This window comes from Erinaceus europaeus, chromosome 10 (genome assembly GCF_950295315.1).
Source record: "Erinaceus europaeus chromosome 10, mEriEur2.1, whole genome shotgun sequence".
In the NCBI taxonomy this organism is placed as follows: domain Eukaryota; kingdom Metazoa; phylum Chordata; class Mammalia; order Eulipotyphla; family Erinaceidae; genus Erinaceus; species Erinaceus europaeus.
This window is the reverse complement of record NC_080171.1, coordinates 104,158,288-104,185,473: the sequence shown is the minus strand read 5'-3', so window position 1 is coordinate 104,185,473 and position 27,186 is coordinate 104,158,288. Positions and strand designations below refer to the sequence as shown.

Sequence of the window (27,186 nt, the reverse complement as noted above, 5' to 3'; positions counted from 1 at the left end):
CTCCTCTGAACTGCCCATGTAACATCTCCACTTGACTATCTTTTAAGTGTTGGGAACCTGACCAGAGCTGATAGTTCTCCACCTTATATCCTATTTAACTGATCCATCCAGGGTGTACATACCAGTAAAGAAATAATGCCACTGTCGGGAGTCCGGTGGTAGTGCAGCGGGTTAAAAGTACATGGCATGAAGTGTTAAGTATCCCGGTTCGAGCCCCCGGCTCCCCACCTGCAGGGGAGTCGCTTCACAGGCGATGGAGCAGGTTTATAGTTGTCTATCTTTCTCTCCCCCTCTCTGTCTTCCCCTCCTCTCTCCATTTCTCTCTGTCCTATCCAACAACAACAACAATAACTATAACAATAATGAAAAGCAACAAGGGCAACAAAAGGGAAAATAAATAAATTTTTTTAAAAAGAAATAATGCCACTGTCAACCTGCTTGTTTAAAGTCTCAAGAATCGTAGTATCATCATGACTTCTTGCTCAGTCTATGTCCAAGTGGTCAGTCACTTCTCTGGGCCTCAATGCAGGTGTTCCAACTCTGATCACTGTGATGCCTCCTCTGCAGATAAGCTTTCTAGACCCTGCCATAACTCTTGGGACTTCCAGGGTACCTCCTAGCATGATGCCTTGATTTCCTTTTTAAAAAAAAAAAAAAACTTATTTTTACTTACTGCATATGAGAAAAAGACAGAGCAATACTCTGGTACCTGTGGCTCCGGGGATCAAACCAAGGGTCCTCAGGTAAGCAAGCTCAGTGGTCTACTAGTTCAGCTATTTCCCCAGCCACTTGGTTTCCATTGTTCCCTTATAGTAGTCCAGCCTTCACTCGACAGCATAGATTAGATCAGATTGGGTCTGATCAAAGTCGGCTACTGGCACAGGTCGAGTAGTAGCTCACCAAGGAGAGTGTGCGCTTTACCATATGCAAGGATTGGGATGCAAGCCCCGGCCACCATGTAAGAACACCATGCAGATGGGAAGGTGTGTGAGTGCTAGAATAGTGCTGTGGTGTCTCTCTGCTCTTCCCCAGCCTCTTACCCTCTATCTTTAGAAGAAAAAAAAAAAGTCTTCTAAAAGTGGTGGATTCATGCAGCTGTGAAGCCCCAGGAAAAATGCTGACATTAAAAAATAAAATGCTCAGGGAGTCGGGTGGTAGCACAGCAGGTTAAGTGCAGGTGGCACAAAGCGCAAGGACCGGCTTAAGGATCCCAGTTCGAGCCCCCCAGCTCCCCACCTGCAGGGGAGTCACTTCACAAGTGGTGAAGCAGGTCTGCAGGTGTCTATCTTTCTCTCCCCCTCTCTGTCTTCCCCTCATCTCTCTATTTCTCTCTGTCCTATCCAACAACAAGGGCAACAAAAAAGGGAATAAATAAAAAGATAAAATAAAATGCCCACTGGCTTCTCAGCACATTGTAAGTTAAACCCCAGTCCTTGTAACAATTCCTTGTGCCCCACATGCTGACCCCTGGCTTTTATCTTTCTCCCTGGCCATGTGTCTCCAACCACACAGACTAAATCTCCAGGGATAGATTTAGATCTTCCCATAATACAAATGTTGAGTTGTTGGAAAAGTCATGTACTTTTTCTATGCAAAACCTTGTCGTGACTTTTCCGACAACTCCACATCATGTATAATAAATCACTTTATTATTACTAGAGTGTGTGTTTGTGTGTCACTAGAGCCTGTGCAATTTCACTGCTCCAAGCCAACTTTTTTGTTTAGATTAGAAGGCAGGCAAACAGAACAAGAGACATCACAGCACCGTTCCCATGTGGGGCTCCTGGGCTCAGACTTGGGTTGCATGCATGGCACAGCAGGTGCCCTACTCATTGAGCTACCCTACCAGTTCCACAGTCTGACTCTGAAAAGAACAATAGACCCAACAACTTCTTGAGGAGGCTGGCTGCCCACTCAGCAGTGAGGACTTTGCCTTGGTTGCAGAATGAACCAACACGATCCTCCCAGATCCTAGGAAACCCAAATCTCATGGAGGTGCCTTGGAATGGGAAGGGGGAGAGCAGATTCTCTGACTCCTCTTTTGCAGGTCAGGTTAGACACCAAGAGAGATGGACAGGCAGACTTTTAACTCCATTTCTCCAGAGCATCACTTACAGGCCTGCCTGAACAGAGAAACAAAGCAGCCTTGTTTGGGATACCGTATCCATATTCAGTGAGGATTAGCACCTTGTTGTTGTTGACATATCCCTGCCAGAAGTACGGCAGCTGGCTAGTTGTGGAAAAACACTAGACTGGAGTCTGGAGCTTAGGTTTTCTGCCCTTTGTGAAGCCCTGGGGAAATGTCTGTCCTCCCCAGACTTAAGGTACCTCAACTCAGAATGAGAGGACTAGGCTAGTTCTATTATCCTTCGCCTTTTGGAACTCTTTGAGATGTCTGTGAAAGCCATGGGTTTGTCTTCCCAAGAAAATGAACACATGTAGTTTGGTCAACTCTCTAGGAAGCCATGAAGCCTGTGAGCGGAAGCTTGGGCCTACAAGACCCAGTCCCGCCTGATTCTCACTCATATCCCTCCCTGTTCACGTGCCGCTAGCTACACAGGGCCTTCTGGTACCCAGAGTCCTCTTCTTCCCTTTGCTCCATGTACTCCTGCTCATCCTTTCAGCCTCACCCTTCCCTGACCTCCCAGATTAGATTAGCTGGCCCTGCTAGACCTGCTTTCCCCATCCTGAACTTCTCAGCACACTGATTACAGTGGTAACTAAGTGTAAAAGTATTGTCAGACTCTTATAAATTCCTTATTACTTGTTGGATGAAGATCTAAGGCCCCTCCAGTCATGACATTCTGTGACTGACCTGTGGGTATGTACGCATTTCATTAGAGAACCCCAGCCTGTTTCCTGCGTCACACTACACTAAAGCACTTTTGCCTTCTATGATTTCCTCTGGGGCCAAGCAGGGAAGTCACTTCAAAGCAGGGTGGAGAGGGCCCAGAAAACCGGCTCCCAGACTTTCTGCCTCAGTGCTCTGCCACGCCTGACTTCCAGGCTGGTCGGTCCCCTTTGTTTATGTGCCGGACCAAGCTGGAACTCCCACTTGGAACATTCCCACAGTGCTTGGTGCTTCCTCTTATTGTTGCATTTTTCTCTGAAGGGGAAATGACCATCATCAGACTTTCCTCCCAGCAGACAAATTCCATGCGCAAGGCTCTTGGACAGCTTCTGTCTCCCTGCCTCTGCGTGGGTCAATGTGCATGTTCAGACTGGCCAGAGCACTGGTTTCTATCCTGATCTCCTCAAGAGCGAGCAGTGCCTGGCTGGGCTGCCTACTGAGCTTGCTTCTGAGTCCAGTGGTGTCCTGTATAGAGGGACACCTCTCTGTAACAGGTTTCCAACGTCAGGGACCATCATTTCACCTTGCTGGCTAGGTCACTTTCCACAGTCCAAATAATGTTCAGTGGCACAGGTGTTTGCAAATGAAATTTTATTTTGTTTGTATTGAAGGGAGTGAGTTATTCACCACAGTGCTGCAACAGAGTAGTATTGTGAAATGGGGGTGGCAAACAAGATGAAACCCTTTATGAAGACAAGTAATTTGAAATCTATCACATCTAATGTAAATAACAGCACAACAGAAAGAGCAACAATGCAGTGACTGCTCTGTAAGACTGTTTGCTATGTGCCAAGTGCTTTTTTTTTTTTAAGATTAGAGTAAAAGAGACCACAGCACCGAAGCTTCCCTCATTCCCTCAGTGCAGGGAGGATGGGGTCATGCATATGGCAAAGCAGTACAATATCCAAATGAGCTACTTTGTTGGCCTTAACAGTCCTAGCCTTTTAATAGTCCTGTGAAGTAGGCAGCATGGTAGTGCACATTTTATGTAAGGGTAGAGATCAGGTCCTGGGAATTTAACTCCTGGCCTGAGTCAGCCAACTAGGGCGTAGACTCACACCAGGCCAGCTGCCCTTGAAAGCTAGTGCTGTCCTACTCTAGTGAGGAGAGAGTGGCCCTTATCTGCCTCCCCTCACCCCCAGTCTGTAGGGGAAGAACTTGTTGGAGACAATTTTAACACTCTGTCCCCTTAGGCCCTGCCATTCTGAGCATTCAAGGGTTCATTAGACCTTGTAGTAATGTCTCAAGGAGTTGTGGATTTCGTTTGTTTTTTAATATTTATTTATTTATTCCCTTTAGTTGCCCTTGTTGTTGGTATTGTTGTTATTGACGTCATCGTTGTTGCGTAGGACAGACAGAAATGGAGAGAAGAGGGGAAGACAGGAGGTGGAGATAAAGATAGACATCTGCAGACCTGATTCACCGCTTGTGAAGCAACTCCCCTGCAGGTGGGGAGCTGGGGGCTCGAACCAGGATCCTTATGCCGATCCATGCACTTTGTGCCACAAGCGCTTATAAGCTGCACTACTGCCCGACTCCCTGTTTGTTTGTTTTGTCACCAAGGTTGTCACTAGGACTATGCCATTCCTGGTGACCATTTTCTTTCTTTTTGATTGAGGGTAAGAGATACAGAAAGAGAGGGAGAGAAGTAGAGAAGAGACAGCCACAGTACTGTTCCACCATTCTTGAAGCCTCCCCTTTGCATGTGGGGAGTGGGGAGAGGATGCCAGTCCTGTTGCATGGTAGCATGTGTGATCTGCTGAGGAGTGACTAATAACACATGGCCAGATGTGGCTGGTTGAAAGCAGTACAGTGGTTGTCACAGTATCCACTTTCCACACTGTTTCTGTTACTTGCAGTCAACCCTAATCTGAAAAATGCTATTACAGTAAGACACTTTGAGGAGTATATTCACAGGGCTTCTGTTACATTGTTATACTGATGCACTGAAGTATAGATACTTAAAGGTTTAGTAAGTAATGGTACAGAAAGAGGTGACAACAAGCACCAGAGCATCACTTTGGCACGTGCAAGGCTGGGACCTGAACTTGGGACTGACCTCATGCTTTTGAGTCCAGTGCTTCTCCCACTACACCGCCTCCCATACTGCTACTTGTCCTGTTTATTACTGTTGTTTTTAATCTTATGCTGCGTTTCACTTAAGAATTAAACTTTCTTATGGGTTCGTATATATAGAAAGTAATCTATCTAGGACTAGACCCTGTAGTGGTTTCAGGCATCCAGTGGCCGTGCTGGAGCGTATTGTTTCCTGTGGATGAGGGAAGACCTGTGTCCTCCAAGCATCTGTGCAAGACACGGAAATACCTCATGTTGCTAGTGCAGCGAGCTTGCTGCTTCCAGAGGCATTTCATTTTCAGTTCATTTCAGCTGTTAGTCTCAGGTTGTAGCAGTCCTCACATAAGGACTGCAGACGAGTCACTTACCTGTGTTTAGACTACTGAGCATGAGGAACTTTTTAAAAAATTATTTATTTCCCCTTTTGTTGCCCTTGTTTTTTTTTATTGTTGTTGTAGGAGCATTAGGAACTTTAAAAAATATATTTTTTATTTATTCCCTTTTGTTGCCCTTGTTGTTTTGTTGTTGTGGTTATTGATGTCGTTGTTGTTGGATAGGACAGAGAGAAATGGGGAGAGGAGGGGAATACAGAGGGAAAGAAAGACAGACACCTGCAGACCTGCTTCACCACTTGTGAAGCGACTCCCCTGCAGGTGGGGAGCTGGAAACTTGAACTGGGATCCTTACGCCGGTCCTTGCGCTTTGCACCATGTGTGCTTAACCCACTGCGCTACCGCCCGACCCCCAGCACATTTTTGATCTGTTGTGCTTTTGAAGAGATACCAAGCTTCATGTCCCTTGGAAGGAATGAGATCCGCTTATCTGGAGCTGAAAATGAACCTAAGGAAAACAGCTATGGCATTTTGTAGAAAACTGAAGTCTCTTCAGAACTGATCAAAGGAATGGGGATGGGTTATTGATGGAGGTGGGGGCACTGAGTTGAAATTGCTGCTTCTCAGCCTTTGTTCTTCTCTAGTTTGTGATTAACCAGCAAGCTCGGTGCTGCCAAATAGGGAAGTGGGGAACTGGTGGCAGCCTCCATGCCTTTGCAGAAGAAAAGTAGACCTGTGCTGTTGGCTTCCTCAGTCTTTCCTTTTTGGCTTTTCAGGCTATGATTTTGTAAAAATGATTTTCTTATGACTTTCTTCCTTTCTCTCTTTCTTTCTCTTTCTTTTCAACTGGATAGAGACAAAGAGAAATTGAGAAGGATGCGCCGGGTTCAATGCACATAGTGTGAAGCGAGAAGCTAGAAGCGAGAAGCGCAAGGACCTGCGCAGGGTTCCCAGTTTGAGCCCCAGTTCTCCACCTGCAGGGGGGTCGCTTCACAAGTGGTGAAACAGGTCTACAGGGGTCTCTCTGTCCTTCTCCCTCTCTATCTCCTCCTCCCCTCTCAATTTCTCTCTGTCCTATTCAGTAAAAAAAGAGAGAGAGAAAGGGAAACACTTGTAACTTTACCACTTGTGAAGCTTATGCCCTGCAGGTGAGAGTTGGGTTGGCTTGAGCCAGTTCTTTGCTCTTGGTAGCAAGTGTGCTCAACAGAATGTGCCACCACTGGGCCACTGTACAAATAATTTCTGTATTGGTAGGTCAAAACAAGATTCTGTAGATTTAAACCTGGCAGGTGGGGGTAGATAGCATAATGGTTTTGCAAAGACACTTTAGTACCTGAGGCTCCAAAGTCACAGCTTCAGTCCTCAGTCCCCTGTACCACCATAAACCAGAGCTGAGCAGTGCTCTGGTTTGAAGAAAAAAATTTAGAGATTTGAACCTGGCTTCATTTGCTTTGTGTACATTAACACAATTATTCTTTCTCATTCAGGGTGGGCAGGCACAGTGCCACCCAAGGTGAGCCCTGCCCCAGTGGGTTTCGTACCTCTTCATCTCCATCTCTTTGGCTCTGAGGGCCTTATTTTGGACTTCTGCCTTCATGTTTTACTCTAGTTCTGTAAATTGTTCCACCTGACATAATGGAACAAAATTCATTTTTATTGTATGCTTTTGACCAAATTACTGAAGTCTTGTGTTTATAAAAATATTGGTGCCAGGTATGTAGTAAAGGGTAGCTTGCTAAGCATTTTATGAACGCTCTGTCTTGTGTGGTCCTCATTATAAGCTAAGGAGGTGAGGCTAGTAATACTGTGTTGTCAGAAAACTCATGATACATTTTTTGCCTAGAAAACAGAGAAATATGTCATGACTTTTCTAACAACCTAGTAATTTATTACTAATAAAATATCCATTTAACAGATGAAGAAACCAACTACTACATGTGGTCACTTTGGGAAGTCACATGGCAGAACCAGGATTTGAACCCGGATTGCTTGTGTCTACAAATACTTGTAATTTAAAGGATTCTTTAAGAAGCCCCTGAATAGACATTTAACCTTAAAAACAGGATTGAAATCTATGAGACCTTTCCTTTTTTTTTTTTTTTTTTTTTTTGCCTCCAGGGTTATCTCTAGGGCTCAGTGCCTGCACTATGAATCTGCTGCTCCTGTGGCCATTTTTATTTTATTTTTTTGATAGGACAGAAAAGTTGAGAGGGGAGGGGAAGACAGAGGGAGAGAGAAAGATGGACATCTGATGACCTGCTTCACCACTTGTGAAGTGACCCCCTTGCAGGTGGGGAGCCAGGGGCTTGAACCTGGATCCTTGTGAGGGTCCTTGCACTTCATACAATGTGCACTTAACCCAGTGCACCACCCCCTGACCCCCACTTTTGCTTCCTTTTTACCAAGTGTAAGATCTCATGTCCTTTTCATCACAGAAATCTGTTCAAAGTATGAGTGGTGCCGTACTGTCTATAGAACAATTACTTCCAAACTAGAACAGGAGATTGATATTACAAATAGGAGCTTGATTTTTACAAATTCTTAGCTGTGCTTGTTCTCCTCTGTCAGTTATTTCTTCTTTGGAAACTGAGGTATAGGTTGCATTTTGATGTTCCATTTATTTGTTTTTTCCTTGAGGACATATTATCAGTGAAATCAGCTGCACCCCACACCCCACACCCATCTGTATAGCCTCCTTACTTATCCTGGCCCGAGAGGGTGAACCTTTACAGTAATGTGTGGCGTTAGGGTCTGATACACCCAAATTAGTTCATTTTTAGCTTTTAGATCACCAGGTTCCCCACTCCTCCCCCAAGGAAAGGCAAGCCACATTAGAAGTGTTTGGAAATAACAGTTCATCCCCTGAGGCCGCTGCTGTTCTGATGAGTAATAAAGTGTCAAAGGAGGGCCAGTGGAAAGAGCTTCTTAATATAGACTGATTACTGAGACTCACCACTAGGGCCAGAACAAGCCTTTTCCTCTGATTTCCTCCCTTGGAGTGCAGTTTGAAAGGCATGCTGCAAAGACCTTTCCGAGTGGAATTCCTCTGGCTTTTCTTGAAAGGACTTGCCGGGATTCACTGCTGGGAGGTTTGGAATGCCCGAGAGATGAAGCTTCTTGCGGCTAGTGACTTGTTCCTTTTCTGCTGTTCACCAAACACATCTGGGCTTGGAAGGGCCCTGTGATCCTCCAGCTTTAGAATGGGCAATGCTGTTGAAAAACAGAAGACCCTGAATAGAAGCCATCTGTACCCTTGGAAACAAGGTAAGAAAGCCTAGGGCTTCATCTCCAGGAAGAAGAAAGGAGGCAGCTTTCTATTGGATCCTTTGGCTGGAAACCAAAGCTGCAGCTGCCTGGGGAAACACCTTCCAGAGCAGAAAATGTTTGCAGTTCAAGATAGTTTAAAGGAAATTAACAGACAGTTCTCCTGAGAAATAAAGCAATTTGTATCTCAGTGTGATGGCCTGGCTTGATTGAGAAGAGAAGATTTGTATTCAGTGCAGCATGTATCACTTGACATTTTTTTTTAGTTTTAAAAAAATATTAAAAGTTTTGATGTCCAGTAATCAGGTGGGTGGCTCAGCAGGCATGAGATTCGCAGTCATAATCTCAGTCAGCACTGCATGTAAAATAAATTTTTAAAGAATTTTTTTAATATTCCCTTTTGTTGCCCTTGTTTTATTGTTGTAGTTATTGTCGTCGTTGTTGGACAGGACAGAGAGAAATGGAGAGAGGAGGGGAAGACAGAGAGGGGGAGAGAAAGATAGACACCTGCAGACCTGCTTCACCGCCTGTGAAATGACTCCCCTGCAGGTGGGGAGGCAGGGGCTCGAACCGGGATCCTTATGCCGGTCCTTGTGCTTTGCGCCACGTGCGCTTAACCCGCTGCGCTACCGCCCAACTCCCTTAAAAGATTTTTTTAAAGAAATTTTATATTGGGGGTTGGATCGTGATGCACCTGGTTGAGCGCACATGTTACAATGCACAAGGACCCAGGTTCAATCCTCTGGTCCCCATCTTCAGGGGAAAAGCTTTGCGAGTAGTGAAGCAGGGCCGCAGGTGTCTCTCTGTCTCTCTCCCCCTACCACTCCCTTCGCTTTTGATTTCTGGCTATCTCTATCCACCAAATAAATAAAGATAATAAAAAAATAATCTTTTAAAAAGCGATTTTACATTCAAGAGTTTTTGTTAATAAAAATTAAATATGTAGCACCTTTCTTCTGAAAGTTTCCAGAGTCCGTGTTGTACTTTTTTATCTTGATTGACCACTCACTATATAGGGCAGCAGCATCTGTGAACACCTAGTTTTTTTGTCTTGAGGACTTGTGCTAGTGTCAGCTTTGAAGGGGAAGAAGTCAGTGGGGACAGGACAAGCAGTGGTACACCTGGACTTCTTGCAGTTTCAGGACAGCTCACCCTTCCAGTGCACTCATCTTTTCTCACTATCATTAACCTAGCAGACCAGCAGCTAGACCCACAGCCATGCCCAGAAGTGAGAACTGAAGAACTTCTCTAGATCGTGACATTTATTTCCAAAGCAAAGTGAAGGTAGCACTTGACCTGTGGCACAACAGTTTGACCAAAGCTATTATATATGGGTATTTATGAATGGGGCAGGGGAGCGGAAACCTGGATGGAAGTATTAGCAGTAGTTGTCTCTTATAGTTGGATTGTGGATATATATTCTTTCTTTTTAAAAGAGAAAATAGGGGGCTGGTCAGTGGTGCACCAGGTAGACCATACACATGACCATTTGTGAGGACCCAGGTTCAAGCCTCTGGTCCCCTCCTGTAGGGGGAACCCTCACAGCCAGTGAACTACAGGTGTCTCCTGTTTGTCTCTTCATTTTTCCCTATTTCTTAATCATAAATAAGAAAGAAAAGGGGTGGTGTGTGTGTGTGTGTGTGTGTGTGTGTGTGTGAGGGTGACCACCAGCAGCAGTGGAGTCACTGTGCAGGCACCAAGCCCTAGCTGTAACACACCTGATGGGGGAAAAAAATTAAAGAGAAAAGTAGGTGTGGTAGAAATTTATAGTCCTTCTGACTTCATCACTTAGTCCTCATCCAACATGTTACTTCTTTTTTTTGACAGAGAGAAATGGAGAGAGGAGGGGAAGACAGAGAGGAGGAGAGAAAGATAGACAGCTGCAGACCTGCTTCACCGCCTGTGAAGCGACTCCCCTGCAGGTGGGGAGCGGGGTTCGAACCAGGATCCTTATGCCGGTCCTTGTGCTTTGCGCCACCTGCGCTTAACCCGCTGCGCTACAGCCCGACTCCCCACCATGTTACTTCAAAGCATGTTTTTCCTCATGATCTTTCATCCTGATTTGAACAGTAGTTATTAGAGACATTCAGGGGAGATGTCAGGAAGTTGGAACTGTATAGTAGATCATGTTTGAATGACTATTGCTAATTTTATTACTTATGATAATGGGAGTGAGCCATTGAGGATAATATTTTTGGCGGGACAATTATACTCTAGTGTGGTGGTGAAGGGCTATGCTGTCTGTACTACTGCTCTAATATGACTCGGGTGGATGGCTATTCACAGACAGACACACAAAATAGCATCAGTTTATAAGTGTTAGAACCCAGATGATGATTTGTGAGGTTTGCTATGCTTTCCTTAATATATTTTTACTTACCTGGGGGGAAAACAGTGCATGTTTATGACATCATTGTACAGTGTCCTTTAGAAGATTCAGTCTTAGCAGACATAGACATTTACCCAGGGGGTTGGGGGTTCCGTGTTCTTCCTCAGTGCCAACCTGGGTTGGCATCTCTAGCTACCAAAAAAGAAAACAGACACTGGTCAGTAACTTAAGAAGCACCACCTTTCTACCAGGAATTTAGTTTATTTCCTTATCTTGAGATTACCTCTGATTCTCCTTAGAAAAATAAGAGTTAAAACTTAATTTTCCCCCCTTTGGAAGGAGCTGGAATTACAGAGAAAATTAAAGAGTGCTTTTATGTTTTGTTTAGCTGTGTTCTGTGGTTTAAATGAAAGGAGTTGTAGGACCATTGTTGATACTAGGGATTTCAGGGCCCACAGTGACTTTGGGGGTAAAAAGGAGTGATTCGCAGCCCCCGGTGACTGGGAGCTCACATTTGCCGGGATTTGTTGGCACAGATTAGATCTTGGGACAGCAGTTTGTCTTCAAAGCCCATCTCAGAACCAGAACAGAAAGATGATTGCTATTGCCAAGACCTGCAATGATAAGGATGTGGTGTGACCCTTAACAATTTATCTGTCTCTTCCTTTGTCTTGAAAGGGTGTTGATGGTTTGAAATCGGGATTTTAGAACAGTGTTTAGGAATCCAGCTCACTGAATCCCAGGCACCACCCTGACCCTGCATTTTCCACACTGTATGCTCAACAGTGTTGTGAAAGCTCAGTGGATGAGTGATGGCTCCAGGGCAGGCTACATGGTGACAGCGTCTGCTTTAGGGGAACCAGGCCATGTCCTTGTATGCCTTGTTGCAGGCAGCTGGGAGCACAGACTGCAGTAACTTCTGTCCCTGTTGTCTGTGGTCTCAGGTGGCAGGTGCTCCAGGGAATGTAGCCTTTTAAGAACCAGCCAATCATGATTAGGAAGGTCACGCCCAGAGTACATTCTGAAGGCAAATCCAAAAGTAACCCTGATCCACTCTTTAGATCATTTGTTTTCTAAGCCATACACATGGGAAGTGGAAAAACCAAAGTGGCAAAGTATTGCTAGTTCAAGAAACCTTAGTCACAACCTTTGCCTGTTGTCACCTTAGGAATATTTTACACCTGGCAGAGAAACATCTGGTTTTCACAGTTTGGGATGCATGCCCTTTGAGAAGATCAGTAATGTACTGTCTTGCTAAGGCCCTACCACTCCAGGCTCACTTTTCCAAACAGACAGGGGAGGGAGAGACACCACGGCACTGAGGCTTCTTTCAGTGCCACTAGTGCTCCCTGGTGCTGTACTGGGGACCATAACAAGGGTGGAGCACCTGGCAGAGCAGGTGCTCTCACAGGTGACCCACCTCACCTGCACCCTGTCTTTGTTCTTGTTTTTCTGATCTCTCAGGACCCAAAGCACAGTGCTGTTGTTTTTTTTTTTTGGTGTCTACAACAATGGGCCTTTGCAATAATTCATAAATTTGAGCCTCTGTGTTATTATAGTGAGCTCAAGCACACTGGAAGAGGGGATAAAGCTGTGAGCATGACCCTGAGAGCTCCAGCCAGCCAGCCAGCCAGCCAGCCAGCCAGCCAGCCAGGGCTGTGTCCCTCAATTTGCAGCCTGACCTTAAACAAGTAAATTTTGTAATCCCAAATCACCTTATTCCCTCACTGCCCTTTATCTCCAGTTACCTCCAGATAACTGTGTTTTTGTTTCCTTTACAGCCTCACCACAGGGCATTTTTTTCTTATTGATGTGTTTACTACAGGAGCCGATCATAAACCAACAAGGCTATCTGTCAGGATCAGGATCTGTGTTCTGCCCTTTAGTCTCTGAGCACATAGGGGACAGAAACAGTGCTCCAGTTCCCAGTGCTGCCAGGGGCACTCAGGGTGTTTGATCAGCAGAGCCTGGTTCCTCGTGCCTACTATGTACCCAGTCAGTGCTAGCTGCTGGTGCTTTGAGTATGGTTGTAGGGGGGTTGAGGACTTTCATTCTCAGCCCCAAATGAGACACTGGGGGATGAAAAATGGCTAAACTTTTCTCTGTCCCACAGCAATCTGGATTTACAAAGTAAATTTATTGATGAATGTTCACATTGCAAAAGATTGCTTCACAAAGGCACTTAAGTCACAGTGCCAGTTGTTGATTTATTATTGAACCACATACCTGGAGAAACCTTCAATTCAAAGCTAAATTGAACTTCCGAAATAAGTCTGTAATCCTCTTCCCACGAAAGTCTGATTTTCTTTTCTTTCTTTCTTTTTTTTCACTGCTGCTTTTTCTGAATAATTTGAAGTGTTGCTTACAGTGGTCTTATTGGCTCCTGGGTGTACAGCATAAGCTGACAGTTCCATGGGAATTAAAAACCGAATCAGTAATTGCAAATTGAATTGTTATCTCCTTTAGAAATCCCAGCAGCTTGGGGCCATACCAGCCTGGTAAATGGAAATGTTAATTAATGATTTGCATGTTTGTACACTGATGGGTGTGAGCAAATGAAATTAGCACCCTCCATGAAAGAGCTGACTGCAAAACCTTTTCCCAAGCCAGGCTGACTGGGGGGAGTTGCTGTGCTGGGAAGGAGGTGTGCTGCCTGTGGGGGAGGGGTAACAAAATGGGGATTGCAGTAGACCCACATGCTCCCCGCTTCCCGGTTCCCTGCTTTAAGGGCAATTTGAGAATTGTTTGGATTCCAGTCAGAGTGGGTGTTCAGACTTGTCTCTTCAAGCTGGGTAGCAAAGAAACCTCTGGAGCTACACGGTGTCCATGCAACAGGTAATTAATACTGATAGCTTTCTGAGCTGATCTGAAGCCAGTCCACCTCCCCACCATGTTTCTGGTCTTTGTTCTGTTGCTTTAAGGCTGCAGCAGTGTCTGGTGTCACCCCAGCTGAATTCCAGAAAGTACAGAGGCTGGGTGCTGCCAGCCAGCAGGCCCTTCTGGCTGAGTAGATTGAGCCACTTGACTTTGCACTGCCAAGCTGCTCCTCGTCTCCATGTTTGAGAAATAAGTTAGTTGAAACATGTAAAGGGTCTTAGCCCTTAGCATACAGTAGGCATTTAATGAATAATATAATTCTTGCTAGCATACATTGTACATTAGAATCCTAGATTTAGGGAGTCAGGCGGTGGCGCAGCGGGTTAAGCGCACATGGTGCAAAGCGCAAGGACCGGTTTAAGGATCCCGGTTAGAGCCCCCGGCTCCCCACCTGCAGGGGAGTCACTTCACAGGCGGTAAAGCAGGTCTGCAGGTGTCTGTCTTTCTCTCCCCCTCCTCTCTCCATTTCTTTCTGTCCTATCCAACAACAATGACATCAATAACAACAATAATAACCACAACAATGTTAAACAAAAGGGCAACAAAAGGGAAAATAAATAAATATTTTAAAAAAATTTTTTTTAATTCGTGGGCCTGGCTCTCTCCCTGTCTCCGCTAGCCATGTGAGTTTAGCCAGCTCACTGATTCCTTCTCTCATGTACGGATGATCTCAGAGGTGCTTTTGGGACTGTGACTCCACGACCACTAGCTACAGCTCTGCAAGCTCCCCAGCCCAGTCTCCAGTCTGCCCACCCAGAGAGAAGACGTTGCTTCCGCACACAACATTTTTATGGTGCTGAACTTCTTGGTGATGGCTATTGCAGGGCCATGCATGACTGAGCTGTCCCCAGTTATCTAGAATATCAGACCAGCTAGGCTAGTCTGTTGTCCTGTTCTTAGTACTACCATGCTGAAATGTCTAAGTTTACTCTCCCTTCCTTCCTTCCTTCCCTTCTTTTCCACATAGTCGCACAGTGGTTACAAGTGTGGATCTGGAACCTAGATGCTATCGTTTCATCCTTACTTCTCCCCCACTTTCTAGCTTCGGATCTTGGTTAAGTTATGCCAGGGCCTCGGGGCCCTTGTCTGTGCCTCCCTCACCAGGGTATGGCGGTCAGGAGAGTTTTACGTGGAAAGTGCTTAGAGCAGTGACTTGCATATAGAAAATGTCCAGCTAGTGTTCATCACTCTTGTTGTTCCTAGGTTAGATGCAGACAGATTATACTTTGTTTTACTTGAAAAGCTGTTATATCATTAAAGAAAAGAAAAAAAAAAGGAAAGAAAAGCCTAACAAAATACAGAGAAAAAATGCATTCTAAGTGTGAAGGCCTAGTCTGAAGCAGAGTGAACGGACGTACTAGCTGTGGCTGTTCACCACCATGACTGCACATGATGCATAGTTTGCATATAGTTGTAATCATGTGCAAATAATTTTTTCCTTAAGTTTCACACTTCTGTGTGGCTTCCAGAGCTGCTGTTGAGTCTGTTTCTTCATGTTATATTCCTAAAGCATTTAAGCCTCCCTTTTTTGTTGTTATTATAGAGTAACAACAAAAAGTATATATGAGTAACCTCAGTCATATGTATTCATAATTTCACTGGACACTTTCTGAGTCTCACTCTCTGGATAAAGTTCCCAAGCAAGCCAGGAACATAAGAACAGCTCTATAGCTCTTGCCATGCTGCTTTTCAAAAGGAATGTATATGTTGACATTTTCATGAGTGATGCATAAACTTATTGATTAGTCACAGCACATCAACTTTGAATATTATCATCTTGAAATTGTCTCATAAAACTTAAACTATATGGGAGATGGGCTGTAGCGCAGCGGGTTAAGTGCAGGTGGTGCAAAGCACAAGGACTGGTGTAAGGATCCTGGTTTGAGCCCCCAGCTCCCCACCTGCAGGGGGGTCACTTCACAAGTGGTGAAGCAGATCTGCAGGGGTCTATCTTTCTCTCCCCCTCTCTGTCTTCCCTCCTCTCTCGATTTCTCTTGCCTATCCAAAAACAACATCAATAATGGCTACAACAATAAAACAGCAAGGGCAACAAAATGGAATAAATAAATATTTTTTTAAAAAACTTAAACTATTTTTACTAATGCCATAGTGATGAGCTACATAATGGCAATGGAGCTCAGAGAAAGGGCACGGGAAGTTCAAAAGCCATTATCAGTGCTAAGAATCTAGTTTTGTTTCAGATGTCTTTCCACCATGGTCCTTGTGTTGGACTTGGCTCAGTCTAATTGAGGTGCTGAATTTCATAGAAAAGACACAAGAGACTTGAAAGATACCATTTACCAGCATGGCTTTTTGCCTTCTGCCTCCCAGAAAGCAAGTTATTAAATACTTGGCATTTCCTTACATGAAAGGGACAGATTGAACCCAGAAGTGTTATTAACACTGTTAGTTTAATGCTTACTATTAGGTGGTGTGACTAATTACCCAACTTAACAATGACCCGAGCTCGTCACCTCAGACATGCTCCCTAAAACTGGCTGTACATGACTGGAGCACCAGCCCAGTTGTTCTGGAAGTTGATGTCCTGGTGCTCCATATTTTGCTGTGAGGGTGTTCTGAATCAACAACCCATGCAGACCCTCAGGGTGATGGCATAAGTATAATGAATGGAGACGTTGTTGAGGTCTGTTTATCTGGGAAGTTCCAAGTCATGTCTGCATGGGGCTAGAAATGGGGCTTCAGAGTAGAAGGAAGTTTTCAAAGCAAAGGCTATTTAACATGCTTACAGAATCACAGCTTTTTGTTTTTAGAAGAGGACAGTCAAACTTCTTGAAGAGATTGCTAATTTTACCAATAAGGACACTGAGACTTCAGATCAGAGAGATATCTCAGTGAGTAGTGCATGTGTCTTGCCATGTATGCAACCCAAGTTCCAGCCCCAGCACCATATGGTAGGTGTCCTGGTACTGGAGGAAGCTCTGCTGCTGTGGTGTGTGTGGTATGTGTGGTGTGTCTCTCTCTTCACTTCTCCCCCTCAATGAAAAAACTGCCTAGAAGCAGTGAAATCATGAATGTGTGAGGCATAGGCACCACCTGAAAAAAAAAAAAAAAAGACAGGCTTAGAGCAGTGAAATAGCTTCTGGAATCCCACATTATTTTATGATTCATTGACTCCTATGTAAGACTAGCCCTTTAACAAATATATAGTGATGTTAAAATACATTATATGGGGCGTTGGGTGGTAGCACAGTGGGTTAAGCGCTGGTGGCGTAAAGCGCAAGGACCAGTGGAAGGATCCCAGTTCAAGCCCCCGGCTCCCTACCTGCAGGGGAGTCGCTTCACAGGTGGTGAAGCAGGTCTGCAAGTGTCTATCTTTCTCTCCCCCTCTCTGTCTTCCCCTCCTCTCTCCATTTCTCTCTGCCCTATCCAACAACGATGACATCAATAACAACAGTAATAACTATAACAATAAAACAAGGGCAACAAAATGGAATAAATAAATATTTAAAAAAATTTTTTAAATTTAAAAATACATTATATGTTATGAGTACATTTTACTTTTATGTGATATATGTGTAATAGGTTGTATTTATAATCCATTGCATTTTCTGTGTCAGACATAGTATTAATAAGGTATAGTTGTGCATGTAGTAATGTGTTAGAATATCATGCAATGCTGATGGTTTCTTGCATGTTGGGTGTGACACTAAAAGATTTGCATACATCATGGGCTTCCATAAATCAGTGCTTTTGTTAAATGAAAGATCAAATGTAGGAAATGGAAACCGTAATGTGCAAGAATTTTTCTCATGAGAAGTATATAGGCTGTTGTTTTGGGTGTGGGTAAAAAAAAAAGGGGGGGGAAGGAAACTTCACTTTGTCATCAGATATTTCCAAATTTAGAACAATATCTAGCCCCAGACATTGACTTTAGGATATGATTTACTCTGAGAACATGCGTAAGATACATTTCCGTTTTGGGCTATTTCTTTTCCAGCTGTATAAAGGGCGTCACCATTATTTAAGACACAGTGGTGGCCAGTGACTTCTAGGGCACTTGATTTCAGAAGTCACTACATGTAGAAATGCCTAAATAACTGTTTCTTGGGGCATCTTGGGTCACAGTTGGGGGGTTCATCTGTGTCTGGGGTGGGTAAGCTTCTTACATAACCATACAGTGAATCTTGTAGACTTTGTAGGGGGAAGAGGCAAGTCAAAACTGCCATGTAGATACTAATATGGCCAGCTGAAATGAAACTCTTTAAAAATGTGAAAATTATTCTTGGCTTGAAGACTGTAAACAAACTGTCTGCACAAACAACCAGGAGGCTGGCAGGGTTTAGATGATGGACAGAAGTTTGCCAACCCCTGGTCTTACAGGGTCTTTTGGTTTCCTTGAGAGCTCTGGCTCCCCACCTGCAGGGGAGTCACTTCACAAGCGGTGAAGCAGGTCTGGTCTGCAGGTATATGTCTCTCCCCCTCTCTGTCTTCCCCTCCTCTCTCCATTTCTCTGTCCTATCCAACAACGACAACATCAATAACAACAATAATAACTACAACAATAAAAAAATAAGGGCAACAAAATGGAATAAACAAATAAATATTAAAAAACTAAAAAAGAACTAAAATAAATAAATAAATAAATAAAAAGAAAATAGTTGAGCCAAGGGGAAGCTATTTAAAAAGAGTAATCATGTGACTGACTGCATGCTGATGTGGATCATCTCGTTAATGAAGGATAAATTGATGGCTGGAAGAATTACTGGACAAAAGAGAAGTTGTAGTTGTCATAATTATAATCGCTACTTTTTATTGAGAACTGCTTTGTCTGAGCAAACAAGTCACCCCAGTATTTATGACTTAAAACAGTGGCTTAGTTCAAGCTTCAGTGTGTGTGTGTGTGTGTGTGTGTGTGTGTGTGTGTGTGTGTGTGTGTGTGTGTGTGTGTGTGTGTGTGTGTGTGTGTAGGGGGCGTGTAGGCTATGCTCCTGGTCTTGTCTGGGGCTCCTTGTGTGCCTGTCCTCATCTCTGTGCCTCATCAGGGCTGCCCTGGACTGGCAGCTGGCAGGCTTCCTGGAGAGTGAAGCACATACAAGCTGGTACTGTAGCACCCCAGCTCATTGTACTAGTGAATGCAAGTCCCAAGAACTGCCCAGATTCAAGGAGAAGAACCCCACTTCTTGGAGGACTTTGTTCAAAGTTACTTTGCAAATAATCTGCCATAGCTGTGTGTGCCATATGCTACATCCTCACGGAGTTTTGTGTTGTGTGAGGGTATGATGACTTGATTAGAATCACACATCAAGTAAACAGAGAAGTTGGGACCCAGACCTTGGCTTCTCTAATGTCAAGTTTCTTTTCTTCTCTGTTCTGCCCTCCTGACATGCTGGTTTACAACAACAGATTAGAGTGTCTCTTCCTCTTTTCTTCTTAGGCCAAGGGAATACAATTTCTGGTGATCATCTCCAAATTAGAATGGGCAGAGCAGTGATTATCTTGTGGCTTGCATGTTTACTGCATGAGGATTGGACAGCTGTATTTATTAGAATACCATTTAGGCCATAGTGCTATATTTAATTATGTCTCAAACTCATGTCTCTAGCTCTTAGCTGGATTGTCAGTGCACTTAGGTAGTTTTGTGTTATCTTTGGTCAGCTGACTCTCTTGCTCTGTCTAGTTGGTCACACAATATCTACAAGGTCCTTCAAGCTTCCTTTTTCTCCAGGCCTCTGACTTTCTGTCTGCCTGTCTCCATGCCTCTTTCTCCCTGTCATGGATACACTCTGCCTGTAGTTCAGTGTTAGTCCCCTATGCTCAGGCTCTCCCACTTCCAGAAACTGTCCATTTAACCCAGCTAGATGTCAAGCTTTTCAAGAGTGGAGTCTGGAAAGCAGGAAATTTAGCAGTGGCACCAGAGAACTTGGACTGTGCTATTAGTGTTTCCCTGGGCACATTCTTTCCGCTCAGGCTCATGAGTCTGAGAAGAGTGGATGAATTAAGCCATCTCAGGAAGAGGGACATTTGCTACGTACACACAGGAGACCCTTGGCCTGGATTCTGTTCTCTGCTCAGTAGCTATTCAAGTGCCCTTGATCCTGACCAGGCAGCCCTGCAGTTTGCCATAAGACCAACAGCGGTCCTCTGTGACCTCTCATCAAGTCACTGTCAAAACTGTGTTGGCCCTAGTGCTAAAGCAGTTGCCCTCCTCTTAGCTTATTAGGAAAAGTCTAGAGAATACGGGTGTTGATTCCAGAGTCTCAGAAGAGATGGTTCTTAGTTGGAAAGCAAACACCAATCATTTTTTTAAATACATATAATTAATTTCTTTCTTTCTCTCTCTCTGTCTCTGTCTCTCTCTTTAGTTCATCTTGAGTAGAGGGAGCAGATGAGTCAGTAATCAGGTTGAACTGAACACTTCAAGTCTCTAGTCTACTTTATAGGGCACCTCGGAGCTATGCTCTTTGCTTGAGATTCCAGCAGCTGAGTGGGGCATGGGGGGGGGGGTCTGTCTACTGTGCTTCCAGCAAGCTGACCACAGGCATGAGATTGGGGGTGCAGAGTTGGTCTATTCTTGTGTGTTTTGCTACAAGAATAAAAAGTCCTGGCACCAATTTATTGCATTTGTACCAATTTGGGGGAAATTTAATTTCTGGCCTCAATGTATTCAATTTTTTTTTTTCCTCCAGAGTTATTGCTGGGGCTTGGTGCCTGCACTACGGATCCACTGCTCCTGAAGGCCGTTTTTTCCCATTTTTATTGTCCTTGTTGTTTTTATTGTTACTGTTGTCATTGCTGCTGTAGTCATTGCTGCTGTTGTTGCTGGATAGGACAGAGAGAAATCCAGAGAGGGGGAGAGAAAGATAGAAGACACCTGCAGACCTGCTTCACCACCTGTGAAGCGACACCCCCCCACACCCCCCCACCCCTCCACACCACCCCACCCCTCTACACCACCCCACCCCACCCCCGCGCAGGTAGGAAGCTGGGCGCTTGAACCGAGATCCTTGCACCGGTCCTTGTGCTTTGTGCCATGTGTGCTTAACCCGCTGCACTACTGCCCAGCCCCCAACAAGTGTATTTTTAATTTACCCCCTGAAAAGGCCCTTAAATTCACAATAATCTACATCAGGGGTTATCAAATATTTTATAAAGAGCTATGCATTACTGTAGAGTGGCTTTGCAGGACACATCTGATATATATATATATTAACAATTCTTCGAAGGCAGAAACCATTCTCAGCTTCTCAGCTGTTCAAAAATAGCCTGGTGCGTGTGAACAACCTATGGTCAGCAGCCTCCTGGCCTTTACAGGCTTAGGTCAGTTCCTCCCATTTGTTATCAGAGTTGGTCATGTGACCAGGAGATAGGGCAGAAGTGATGGCTAACAAGTCACTTCTAACTATGGGTTCTGCCTCACTTGAATCTGCTTCTCTGGGAGAGACCAGCTACCCTCTGCAGAGGAACACCTCTGAAGTAAGAGGTAGAGATTTCCCTCAGCCAGCACAGACTGAGCTTGCAGTAACCCCTTCCAAGCCTCAGGTGATAACAGCCCCGGCCTCTTCTGCTCTGCCACTTTACAGAGACCCTGAATAAAAAACACCTGTCTTATTTGATTCATCCTGCCTTTAGGTAATTAATTATAGGATACTCAGCAGTGAAAAAAGGAACAACGAGGCATTCTAAATGTCTGCTCAGGGACATGGGGCAGCTCACCCAGTAGAGTGTACAGCTTACCATGTGAGAGGCCCTGGGTTCAAGCCCCAGTACACATAGGAGTACCATGTCAACACTGACGTTGCTCCATGAATGATGGAATAGTATTGTAGTGATTCCCCCTCTCCTCATGACCTTGCCCTCTCTCTCCTGAAAATAATGGGGGGAGAGACTGACTCAGGGAAGCCACTTACCATTATTATGCATATTCAAGGCCCTGGGTTCATTCCATCATCTTCCTCACCCAAAAAAAAAAAAATGTCTGCTCAGACTACATCAAATTAAAAAGCTGTATAATAAAAGGAAATATTGAAAGAATAAAAAGACAGGGACCGGGCAGTAGTGCAGCAGGTTAAGCACACATGGCGTGAAGTGCAAGGACCTGCATAAGAATCATGGTTTGAGCTCCCAGCAAGCAGTGAATCAGGTCTGTAGGTCTCCGTCTTTCTCTCTCTCTCCTCTGTTTTCCTCTCCCCTCTCGATTTCTCACTGTCCTATCTAATAACAGCAGCAGCAAGAACAGCAATAAGAATAACAACAATAAGGGCAAAAAAATGGGGGGAAAAAAGTCTCCAGGAGCTCGAATCCAGATCCTTACTCCAAATAAAAAAATAAAATAAAATAAAAGTCTCCAGGAGCAGTGGATCCGTAGTGCAGGCACCCTAGTGATAAACCTGGAGGCAAAAAAAAAAAGAAAAGAAAAGATAGCTTATTGCATGAGTGAAGATGTTCACATATCAGACACCTGATATATGACTTAATATTTGAGTTGTCTATAGAAATTATGGAGTAGATGTATGAGGAAGGTAACATAAAGGTATGCGAACAGACTCTCATGCCTAAAACTCTGAGGCTCCAGGTTCAGTCTTCTGTACCACCATAAGCCAGAGCTGAGCTATGCTTTGGCAAGGAAAAGTGTGTGTGTGTGTGTGTGTGTGTGTGTGTGTGTGTGTGTGTGTGTGTGTGTGTGTGTTTCCACAACAAAAAGCAACCCAATTGTAGCTGAGTAAATTTGAATAAATATTTCTTCAAAGAGGGTGTACATATGGCCAGCAGATAGGTGAAAAGATGTTCATTATTTACTATTAGGGAAATGCAAATTACAATTACTGTGAGATACCATCTGACACCTATGAGAATGGCTTATAACAAAATGAGTGCAACAAGTGGAAGATTTAGAGAATAAGGAGCCTTCATGCACTGTTGGTGGGGATGCAAATTGGAATAACTACTGTGGAAAACAGTGTGGAGCTTCTCCAGTAAGCTGAAATAGAGCTACCTTTTGAACACATGATCCAGCAGGTTCACTCATGGATATTTAGCTAAAGAGTTAACGTCCACTTCAATACTTACTGCAGCACTGTTTATAACGGAGATGTAAAGATGACCAAAGTGCTCATAAGTTGGATAAAGGAGATGCAGTATGTATATGCAGTGGAGTACTATTTAGCTACATAAAAGATGAAATTTTTCTATTTGTAGCAAAATGGTAGGAACTCGGGGATTCTGCAAAACGAATTGTTAGACCATTTCTGTTCTCACTACTACTTTTGAGTGTTTAGCTTTTCTTGAAACCCCCATGCTTTTAAAAAATATTTATTTTTTTATTTTCCCTTTTGTTGCCCTTGTTTTTTATTGTTGTTGTAGTTATTATTGTTATTGATGTCATCATTATTGGATAGGACAGAGAAATGGAGAGAGGAGGGAAAGAGAGGGGGAGAGAAAGATAGACACCTGCAGACCTGCTTCACCACCTGTGAAGCGACTCCCCTGCAGGTGGGGAGCCGGGGGCTCGAACCAGGATCCTTACACCGGTCCTTGTGCTTTGTGCCATGTGCACTTAACCTGCTGTGCTACCGCCCGACTTCCCCCCCATGCTTTTTAAACCCAAGATTTACTTTAAGTCCCCCCCCCTTTTTTAAATTTTCCCCTTTTATGTGAGCATGTTTCATTGGGTTTCTGTTCCTTGCTACCAAAAGAGCCATGACTGAAAAGATTTTTGTCCTGTCACTTTATCTATAGGAAACAGATTCAGGGGTTAAAATTGCTCCCTGTAATACCAACTGGCCTTGTTGGCGTTGGCCTCCACATCCCTCAGTTACAAAGTGAGTGGCATTCCTTTGTTCAGGAGTTGTGGTTGTTGTTCTGTATGAGGTGATTGCTGACCAAGTAATTACATGGTTTGTATGCCACATGCAAATGAGGAGGTAGGACCATATACAGGGACCCAGACTAGCTTTGGCTTGTGTTTTAAGTTTCAGGGGTTTCACTTCAGGGCAGTGAAAGGTATTGAGGCATTCAATGAGTGGCCATATTAATATTTTGCTTCATTTCATTCTATATATCAGAACCCTGGTACATGTGAGATACTATTAAGCACACATTTTTTTCCAAAATGAGTTTCTCATCTGAATCTCAGAACACAGAAATATTCTAGTGACTATTTTCCCTGTTCTTCCAGGGATATACATAGCTAGTTAGGACCATTCTAGATGCACAGGAGAGACATTATTACATTACAGTCAGTGGGTGGTGTGCATCTTGGACTTCATTGTCTCTTAAATCTCCCTTGGTCGGTCTGTCTTCCTCTCTCTCTTTCTCACATTCTTTCCCACTATTCCTCTGCCCCACTCCCTATTTTATTTATTGATCTATCTCTCTCTTTCTTCCTTCCTTCCTTCCTTCCTTCCTTCCTTCCTTCCTTCCTCCCTCCCTCCCTCCCTCCCTCCCTCCCTCCCTCCCTTCCTTCCTTCCTTCCTTCCTTCCTTCCTTCCTTTCTTGCCAGGCTTCATGAATGTATGTAGCTTCCCCACTCTGGGGCACATGTTTTATTCAGAGAGAGAACGGAGAAGGAGACACCACTGCACAGGAGCTGTACCGAGTACCACAGAGGCACAAACCCTACCCAGGGAATTAGCTCTCTGGCCTTGAAGCTTCAAACTATGAAAAACGAGAACTGATATGTGAAGGGTTACATCAGATTCAACTAGGTGAGGTGATGAGAGGGGACACACACTGTCAATGATGAAACTGGCGAACAGGCCATAAGCAAAACACACGTGTTGGGGAGGGGACTGCTCCTGAGAAGGCCACTCCAGGAGATGCATGTACTTGTCTTCTCAAAGCCTTGAGTTTAAGAGCATTGACAAACCACCAAGTGTTTTAAGTGGTGTGTTTGCGAAAGGGACTGGGGTGGGGGTGTTCAGACATGTGCCTTGAAACCTGTAGCCTGGCTTCAGTGGGAGTATGCACGGGGGTGGGCAAAAGTGGATTTGTTGTTAATCATCCCAGCAACTGGGAAGAGGATGGTGGCAGTGGGACACAGTCATTGGATATTGGATATTGGGGATATTGGAAACAGAGTTGGCAGTCAGCTGAGGTAAAGAACAAACACCTCATCACAGACCCCTGCAAGCGTCAACCCGGCTTTGACCTAGCACGTTATGATTGGGCCCTCCTCAATCGCTATCGAACAGGCCATGGCCGGTGTGCCGCTATGTTCCATCGCTGGGGAGCCAGAGACGGCCCAAACTGCCCCTGCGGCTCCAGACAGACTATGACCCACATAGTCAACAACAGCCACCTCTCCAGATTCAAAGGAGGTCTCGAAGCTTTACATCAGGCTCAGCCTGACGCTGTTGACTGGCTACGGAAGAAGGGCAAACGCTAGAAGAAGAAGGGGAGGGTGGGATGGGCAGGACTTGGTAAGGATGGGGCCTAATTAGGGGATGACAGTTTACTTGGGTCAAGGATGACAGTCTGGCTTATATGTGACTGTCGTCACATGAGGCCTGTACATGACTGCTTATTTAGTTTATGTATAAGTAGTGAACAGAGGCCCTTTTAGGACTTTTCAGACTTTACTAACCATTGGCTTAATTTGATAGCTCTTTGTGAGAATGCCAGTTGCAGAGTAGAGCTGAACAAGTAGCGGGATTGGGTTCGAATAAAAACAGTACAGAAGTCAATTGCATATGGTCAAAATCACCCTCAGAAATTCCTTTTGGGGACTTAAGTCTTGTCCTTTCAGCACAGCAGCAGAATTCCCTCTTCTCCTATGGGTCAAGTCCCACCTGATTTATTGGTTTCGTAAATAGACTTTTTTTTTTTTTACAGCCTAGTTCCCTTATTTATGAGTCCTCTAGACTGCTTTCCACTAAGAGCTGAATTTAACAGTGTATAGGCCCAGCAAAGCTAAAAATATTTACTCTCTTGCCTGTCAAAGAAAACTTTGTTGACCCCTGCTTTAGAGCATATGAAGGAGCTATTTGAGAACGCTGTGGTGGCAAAAGAACTTTTGAACAGCAGGCTCCTGTCAGTGAGGTGAGAAGTTCACACCATGAAAGGCATGAAAGAACTGAGGAAACAGTCATTTCACCTCTGTCACCGAGTTTTATACTCATTAACAGAAAAAGAGAGTGATTTGCCTAAAATATTTGTCCTCCCTTTTTCCTGCCTCTCACCCTTCTTTGTCTAATGCACATAAGTCAGTTTTTTGTTAGAGGTTAGTGGAACTCTTCGTGTACTTTTCATACTTAATTGTGGTGGACTGATGAGAAAAGAACAGGTAGACTTTAGTGGAATGTGGTATTGGTCCTGCCTAGCCGCTAAAATGATGCCAGTGATTTCAGCAAAGAAAAGTGGTAAGAAAGAATCATTTTGATGCACAGGTAAGCATAAGCATCCTGTCCCGTGCTCTTCTCGCTGTGTTAACGATTTTCTTTTTTTTTTTTTTATTTCCCTTTTTGTTGCCCTTGTTATTTTTCATTGTTGTAGTTATTATTGTTGTTATTGATATCATAGTTGTTAGGACAGAGAGAAATGGAGGGAGGAGGGGAAGACAGAGGGGGGAGAGAAAGATAGACACCTGCAGACCTTCACCTGCTGTGAAGCAACTCCCCTGCAGGTGGGGGCTCGAACTAGGGTCCTTATGCCGGTCCTTGCGCTTTGCACCACATGCGCTTAACCCGCTGCACTACCACCCAATTACTTTCTTTTTCTTTTTAATTATCTTTATTTACTTACTGGATGGAGAAAGCCAGAAATCAAGAGGGAAGAGGGTGATAGGGAGGGAGAGAGAGAGAGACAGGGCCAGGTGGTGGCACACCTGCTTAAGCACACATAATAGAGTATTAAGTGCAAGGACCTGTACAAGGATCTGGGTTCAAGCCCCTGGCTCCCTACCTGTAGGGGGACACTTCACAAGCAGCAAAGCGGGTCTTCAGGTGTCTATCTTTCTCTCTTCTCTATCTTCCCCTCCCCTCTCAGTTTCTCTCTGTCCTAATAAAAATGGGGAAAACATGGCCACCAGGAGCAGTAGATTCATACTGCTGTCACCGAACCCCAGTGATAACCCTGGAGGTAAAAAGAGGGGAGGGAGGGGGGCAGATGAGATGGAGAGAGATGTGCAACACTGCTTCATCTTGCAAAGCTTCTCCCCTGCAGGTGAGGACTGAGGGCTTGACTCTTGGTCATTGCGCATTGTTAACAGACATGTGCACTCAACCAGATGCCCCACCACCTGGCCCCTTACTATGGTTTTTAACCAGTATCTCTTTTTCTTTCTTTAATTTTTAACTTTTTTAAAAATTAGTTTTAATTATTGGATAGAGACAGAGAAATTGAGAAAGGAGAGGAAGATAGGGAGAGAGACAGACCTGCTTCGCCACTTGTGAAGCTTTCCCCCTGCAGGTGGGGACCAGCAGCTTGAACCTGGTCCTCGTGGGCTGTAGTGTGCGCGCTTTAACCAGGTGTGCCACCGTCTGGCCCTCAACCAGTATTTC

The 27,186-nt window shown here is 44.5% G+C and overlaps 1 protein-coding gene across 11 annotated transcripts in view; it reads left to right on the top strand.

Moving 5' to 3' along the window:
• The window catches only part of RAPGEF1 (Rap guanine nucleotide exchange factor 1), a 147,636-nt gene that overhangs the window by 18,136 nt on the left and 102,314 nt on the right, over nucleotides 1-27,186 (top strand). For 2 of the 11 annotated variants that reach the window (XM_060200413.1, XM_060200409.1), the window contains exon 1: nucleotides 8,244-8,523. The exons of 4 other annotated variants lie outside the window; for them this stretch is intronic. In XM_060200413.1, the coding sequence (XP_060056396.1) occupies nucleotides 8,460-8,523 (64 nt within the window). In that variant the 5' untranslated portion in view covers nucleotides 8,244-8,459. Of the gene's footprint in view, nucleotides 1-8,242; nucleotides 8,524-27,186 lie in introns of those variants that run through there. 5 more of the 11 variants (XM_060200415.1, XM_060200412.1, XM_060200411.1 and 2 more) reach the window with 4 other exon arrangements.